Source organism: Acyrthosiphon pisum, chromosome A1, assembly GCF_005508785.2.
Source record: "Acyrthosiphon pisum isolate AL4f chromosome A1, pea_aphid_22Mar2018_4r6ur, whole genome shotgun sequence".
Classification (NCBI taxonomy): Eukaryota; Metazoa; Arthropoda; class Insecta; order Hemiptera; family Aphididae; genus Acyrthosiphon; species Acyrthosiphon pisum.
This window is the reverse complement of record NC_042494.1, coordinates 150928042-150935790: the sequence shown is the minus strand read 5'-3', so window position 1 is coordinate 150935790 and position 7749 is coordinate 150928042. Positions and strand designations below refer to the sequence as shown.

The 7749-nt window shown below is 28.9% G+C and overlaps 1 protein-coding gene across 1 annotated transcript; it reads right to left on the bottom strand.

Moving 5' to 3' along the window:
- Positions 1-1526: 1526 nt before the first annotated feature.
- LOC103310587 (hypothetical protein) lies at positions 1527-1916 on the bottom strand. The gene has a single exon (NM_001301223.1). The coding sequence runs from the start codon at positions 1914-1916 to the stop codon at positions 1527-1529; it is 390 nt and encodes a 129-aa protein (NP_001288152.1).
- Between the last annotated feature and the right edge of the window lie 5833 nt (positions 1917-7749).

The window sequence follows — 7749 nt, the reverse complement described above, 5'->3', positions numbered from 1 at the left end:
ATTAAATTTAATTGATTAAATCGTTATTTGATAGAAAAAATATATGAACAAAAAATCTTAAGCCCAGACACATAAAATTAGATAACGATATATTTTATGCTTGCCCAAAAAATTATGATAAAATATCAAATTAATACTGTGATTTGTAACACTAATAACATTATTTTTATTAATTATTGATAAGAAACTACTCATACAGTCATATATAATATTTATATGGAAAATGCTCAGTACAAAATCTTCGATTACTACATAGGTATTATTGTTAAGTTCACCTAACATAACACACATATTATAACTATGACAGCCCAATCACGTATGGAAACTTTGAAATAAACTTAACACTCCGGATGAAATATATTCATCTCTAAACTCTCTCTCCGATTTGGTAAAAACATTTATCAGTTTCATCATCGTCTAAAACGCAATGAAATTCGACGAAATAACATATTTTATAAGACGCGTAAAGGGCGTGTCACGTGTAAGTATATAGAGAGATCCATTTTACGTAAGACGTCACTCATTATTTCAGAAAACAATATAATGTTTTTGAAAATATCTCTTTCACGTTATTTTAATTCGTTTCAAAACAACACTTTTGGATTTTCTTTATTTTTTATCATTATAAGTTTTTAAGTTGTTTACTCTTTTAAATAAAATACAACATGAATTTTTAATTTCATATTCTCTAATGTAATACATATTATTGAATTATTCTGGGTATTCGATCTATAAAAATCCAATGTTGGACAAGTAATTTAATACCTAGTTCCTTGAACTTAAAAATGTTTTAATTTTTAAAAAAATATTGTTTTTAGCGACTTATAATGGTTAAAAAAAGGTTCAAAGTTTATGAAATAATAAAGGCCAGTATTACCATCTCCCGTTAAATTTAACCGACTCCTAACCGGCCGAATTCGGCCGGAAATAAAATCTGTTATCAGTCGGTTAAGCGTAATCGAAGCATACCGATGATTGTAATACTGGCCCTTAGTGTTTTAGGTTAAAATTAATATTTAATATCCTATATTGTCAAATTATATAACATTATATATCAAGTATTCTCGTATTGAACCCGTTACAATTATTTTATTTGTATTGATAAGCTTAAGAATTCAATAATATCAAATAAAAACCAAATAAATTACATAACAATAATAACGTTAATTAGTGTAAATACTTAATGTACACAAGATTACGGCAAATATTTTATAATTTATAGGTATCATCTTTTTACATTAACATTTCTTTTGGTTCAGGGGTAGAATTCTGACCACGGTAACTGCGCCGCTTGTATTTAGCGATTAAAAGGAGTTGTACGAGAATATATAGTGCAAAGTAAAACGATGAAAATAATATTAAATTCTTCACGATAGTGATCAGAGGCCTAGATTATATATTACATAGTATTGGGTAATGTAATGGGGTATTGTTTTTTTTAAGAACAAATATCGTAATTGAAAACAAGTTATTACTTATTATAATAATATTATTTTAATTGTGAAAACGGTGAACGTGCTGGCGACTTATTTGCAGTTTATTTCCTCGTTTGGATCAACGATGCATTGCGTGAAATTGGCCTTATCGAAGCCTTCTTTTGCGACGCACATGTAACACCAAAAGTCGCAAACGCAATGCTTCTTCTCGTCCGTGCAGCCCTTCAAGCATTCATCTTCGTAGAAGTACTGATCATTGCCAAATTCGGGTGGACACATGAAACATGTGAAATTGTAGTCTACGTTCCATCTGGTATAGCACGGCCTTTTGTTTTCGGTGTGACACGTCGACTGCAGACAAGCATCGCATGTTTTGAAGATCCAACCGGATTCCATCGATTCGATGGGCGAGTACAAGTATAAGAAATTAAACAGTAAGAAGAAAGCGATCACTGGTACGGCGGCGTCCAACAGAAACATATTGTTATTGTTGTTATACTTACCTATAATAATATGCAGTACGATATTTGTTATTTTGAAATCTGCTCCTCGGTGGATCGCTTGCAGTGGTGACTCGAAGTTGATTCAGTGAATGAGTGTGTGTATTTTATATTACTGCCGCGACAAGTATAATATTATATTATAGGAGCAGGTTGCACGATAAACATACCTATTTTAGTGATAATTATAATTTGTGTGTGCTTATTGACTGACATTTCGATCGGTATGCATATCGTTTTTATATCCAAACGGCTGCCGATTCTAAATGTGGTAGGGTTATGCAATGGGTTTTCGAATAATCACAAAAATAATTTATTTAACTTCCGTCGTATAGTGTGTGTCAAAAGTCCCGTATCGCTCTAATATCATCTCAGTGTCAAATCCACATAGTGATATAGCTTACAGTTGCGATTTTTTCAACAGCAATTTATTTGAACTGTATGAATTGCTATTTTCATATATATTATCGACAATAAAACCACTTCTCTGATTATATTTATGTACCCACCTGACAAACTAATACTTGAGGCAAATTGCGAGACTTTTAAGAAATAACGAATCATATTTAGGTAAATTGTTAAAAAGGCCTAACCTACAATTCTAATTATCAATATGTACCTACCTATGTCGCATCAACATAATGGTATCACTTATTTTATGAAGTGGATATCCAGATAGTGAAATTCGTCCAGATCGTGAACTTTGACGAAAATACTATATTATATATCACCATAAACCATCTCACAAAAACCATCCATTCTATACAATATATTATCTATATTGCTTTATGAACAACAACATAACAAGTCAATAAATTATATTATATTTAAATTTATTTTTAAATTTAAATATTATACAATCTATTTATTTGTTATAAGCCATACGTTTGATGTGTGTTTTTATAAATGAAACATACCTAATTTTATATATTGTTTTACCCCACTATTTATTTTTGTACGAAGATTTATTATGACATAAACTTCTACATAACATGTTATTTTTAATACATACACACCTATACAAATATTATGTTTGGTCGATCTGTAGGTCTCCTATAATTAACTTGCGGTACTCCGAATAGGTACAAGTCGTACAACGCATTGAATAATTAATAATTTCAAAATTGTCTGAAATATTTTTTTGTTTCCCTGGAGTAATACATTTTAATTAGTTCTGTACATTGTAGTAACTCAGGTAAGTCGTCGTGTTATTGTGTTAGGAAGATGACTAATTATTGATGATATCAAAATAACGATTAAGCTTATAATCAATAGTTTGATAAAACCAACATGATACATTTAAAACATTTTCAGATTTCAAATTATTTTGATCAGTGATAACAAATTTATTTATAAAAAAAGAAATCAATGTTCGCCAATTTGATGTTATAAACTGTTTTCATACCCAGAAAATAATTGTATTAACCTATACTCCGTGCCACGAGAGAAGTAACCCGTTACGCGCATGCAGACTGACGGCAGAGGCCGTTCCGAGGTCCTGTTTCCCCCACTTTACAACATTTTACATACTAATAGTATTACTATATAACGTTGCCGACCGTTGACGGTCGTAATCGTGTAACGTAGAAATGTCAAATAGGTAGGGGTTGCGCAGATTCGACCGTGATTTGGTCGAGACACAGGTTACTTCTCTCGTGGCACGGAGTGTAAATCAGTAGGTAAAATCAAATATTTAAACTCATAAATTGAATGACACTTATTCTTAGTTTTCATTTAATAATATGTTATTTATTTGAATTTTCTTTGTTTTTTTATAAGTTATTAATTTAAACACAAGACTCGTGTAGTAAGGATCAGTTGAAAAAATTTATATACCTACGTCAAATTACCCGGATATTTTTTTTTTTATAAAGTATACTAAGTACAATTTGCTATTAAAAGGTATTAAAAAGTATTAAAAGTCAAGAGGTATTTACAATATTTGCATTAATGATGTGTAATTAAATATGTTGTATCTAGGTTTATTGTTATTCATTTAAAAATACTCCTATACATATAAATGTCAACTTACCCAAGAGTGGGAAAGTAATCGCATTATAAATGTAATGTTTTTTTGAAGTTTAAACAATTTTGAATTTAAAATTAAAATTAATTTTTAATTGCATATTAGTACCTATCATAACATGTGTAAAAAGATGCTTTTAGTATAATCGCTTTTATAGTATTCATAAACAATATTTAAAAAAATAGTAAACCTTATGTGCGTCAACGTTCCCTGGGTTCCCTAACTGTGTTCTATTAAACTCCTTATCAATAAAGTAGGTGTGGATGTTTTAAAAATAACATGCTATGTATCAGTCGATATCATTAACTTGCTGATACCGAGCAATTCATTGCCCGTCAAAAATGACAACTCTTACAAAAATCGTGATTGTTCAACTCCTTTTAGATGTAACTTACTGCAGTAAGTGCACACATCCACTCTTGTAGGCAATCCGACATTTTGACTACGGACTCAAAGGCGCAACAAGTGGGGAGGATATAGGGGGGCTATGTCCCACCAGTTTTCCAAATAGCCCCCTCCCCCAGTTTTTCTGTCAAGTGTATTTCTAATTTTTAATTTTTTGGGGAGAAATATTGTTGATAAGTTATATCAACAATGTGAAGTTATCAATGATAACAAAAATGTCTTAACGATGCTGCATATTGTATAAAATGAAAAAGACACTTATTTAGGTATTTTTAAACTTGGTCATTATAAATATTGAAAGGGATATTATGTCCAATAATATAAATAATAATGACATTTTAGAAAAGTATAACCAATTAAAATGTCGACGAATATAGAATATATAAATAAATAGAATATTTTATAACAGTTAATTGTATTTATTTTTTGATTATAAAATATTAGATAAAATATTAGAATATTAGATTTCAAATTGAAGAAAATAAATTTGTTTGAGGCTATTGCCCCCCCCCCCCCCCAGAATTTTTACCATAGTTGCGCCTATGTACGGACTTATCGGATCATGAACAAGAACAACTGAATAAGAGCAACTGAACCACCTTGATAGGTGTAGGGAATGTGCAAAAATTCGATTTGATGCATGCTTGAACCCTATCTGCCCGATTAACCAATGGCCACCAATAAAATAATAAAAGGTTGGCAAGTGAGTTGTATGTAGTGCTGTACAGTAGGTTGCAAGTGGGTCACTCTAATGGATTGTGTTAAATTTGAATTCAATGGCATAATATTGTATAGGAAAAACTATTCTGAACGAAGATGGCCATTCAATATATTAGACATTAGTGATGATCAAAATTGGTCTCGGTCTTGCGATATCGCAAGACTCTTACTGCAATACCAAGACCAAAACAAGACCATCACTGCAAGACTCTTGTAGTCTTGCAAATGTTTTTTCCCCGAAAACACATTTATGTATCTAGATTTCATTATCTAATAATTTATAACGAAAATAACAAGAAATTATAAGTATTGTTATTAAATTTTATCAGTATTCGAGGAAATGGCCAATTATTTAAAAAAGATCAGAAATAATTGGAATTAATGTTACAAAATAACATAGTTGTTTCATATTATATACTAATTAGCAATAACTGAAAAGTTATTTTATTTTCCCAAAATCGATATGATGTTCTATTTCCAATATATTGTATTAAAAGAAACTTAGAATTTAGTACTCCAACCATGGTTTAAATATGCAAGGTTATTGCACATAGCCCATATTATTGTTTTCAAACAAAAATAAAATGGCAGCGTAAACTCTGGGAACACATTACGACCCCCCGCACTTTGCCTCTTGTACATACATTCGTGGCCGTGATAAGCTGCTCGTTTCCAGTTCATTATATCTTAGTCCGTGGCCACGTACAGTACCTATACGTCGTCACCTTACGCTACCATTTTAATTCCTTAAAGTGATAAAATGATATAGTGGGGGTACTATTGCAATGACCTTGTATATTTAACTATTTAAGCCATGACTACAACTTTACTGTAGTACTAGATACTGGTGAATAAAATAAGAATAAAAGTTTAATTATAAATAATAAATATTATCATTATAACAAATATAATTTTTAAGCAATTTAATATTTATAACAAACCATACAGTTTTTTTTAATATTATTATTTGTTAAAGTGAACATTAAAAAAACAACAATTTAATTTTTGAGAACATTATATTGGTCAATAATTAATAATTAGTAATAACCTATTGATATTTATTATAAATGTTATAGGAACTTACAAAGTTAATTATTCTGGTAAATTGATTCATCAAATACAAATACAAGTAAAATAATATGAGCATAATATTTAAAATGCAAAGTTTTAAACGAGTACATATAATACAAATTAAATTGTTTGACTTGATTTATGTTAATGTTTGAATTAAATAATACTATATAATATATTGGACTTAAGTTTCATCTTAGAGATTATAGCAAAAAACCTACACACAGCTATAGCAGGTATTTAGTTTTTTTATATATATTTCGTGGAAATAGCAAGAATCTTGCAAGAGTCTTGCGCAAGACCAAGACCAAAACAAAGACTTTGAAAGTCTTAGTCTTGGTCTTGTTTTGATCATCACTACAGTATATGATATTAATAAGTATATTTTATTAGGTATATTATTGTGAATAAAGTAATTTATATATAACCTATTTACGTGGAACCTTGTTTTAAATTTTCAATCCTTAACTATAAAATTTGAACATTTTATACATTTTTAACTACAAAATCGTTTTTAAATTTTATATTTGATAAATGCTATCAAAAATCTATCTTTAAAAGCTTATAAAAAATTATTGTGCCTATGTATTTTTAATATATATCAACTGCTATTGTAACAATATATCAGGTGCCTATATTACATTTGTACGCTTAATGACCCAACAATTAAAATTTTATTGAAATTTATAGGAAAAAAACTAAAAATATTTAAAATTGAAAAATTAAAATGTCTGTATACAGCTCAAAACCAGACAAAATATTTTGAAAATTTTCTCAATTATAGGAATTATAAAATAAATATGTGGTGTAAATTTCAAGTATCTACGGTTATTCGTTTATTAATTACAACAAAATCAGAAAATCGGCAGGTATACATGAGCAATCGAGTGAATATCCAATATTTTAAAAATTTGAACTTCAAGCGCTCATACAAATTATGTTTAACTTTCCACTAGACATTTTTTTTATAAAAGTAGTCAAACTAATGAGGAATCTTTTGTTAAATTTGTACCTCTAAGATTAAAAAATATAAATATTGTGAATATCTAACCTAAAATAATTTGCACATTTTCATAATTCTTACGTATTTTGTTAAAATTCAAACTTTAAATGCTTATAAAAAATTATCGAGATTGTATTTTTAATATTTTTCAACTACCAGTACTTAATTTTCAAATTTCTTGACGCAATGAATACAATTCGGTTGAAAATAATTATAGAAAAGAAATTAAAAAAATTTGAAACAGCTCTAAACAAGTTAAAATATTATGAACATTTTATCGTGTATAGAAAATTCTAATATAAATTATAAACATTAACCCTAGAGCACACGATTCACGGTCAAAAAGCCCTGGCTTTTAGAATTTTGTTCATTGTTTCAAAAACACGAAATATTAACCTAACCTAATCTGAGTACCTTACCTTCTAATTAGATGATAAACTCACATTAGATACAACTCCTAACTGTATACGATCTGATGTCAGTGATAGAGAAGTGTTCAAAGTTCATTACCAGACATTACGTATTAAAACACGGTCAAAAAGACCACGTTCGTGATCGTAACAAATCTATTATGGGTTATTTTCAAAC

Excerpts from the sequence above, each read along its gene's own strand:
- LOC103310587 (NM_001301223.1), bottom strand. The coding sequence starts at position 1,916 with ATGTTTCTGTTGGACGCCGCCGTACCAGTGATCGCTTTCTTCTTACTG.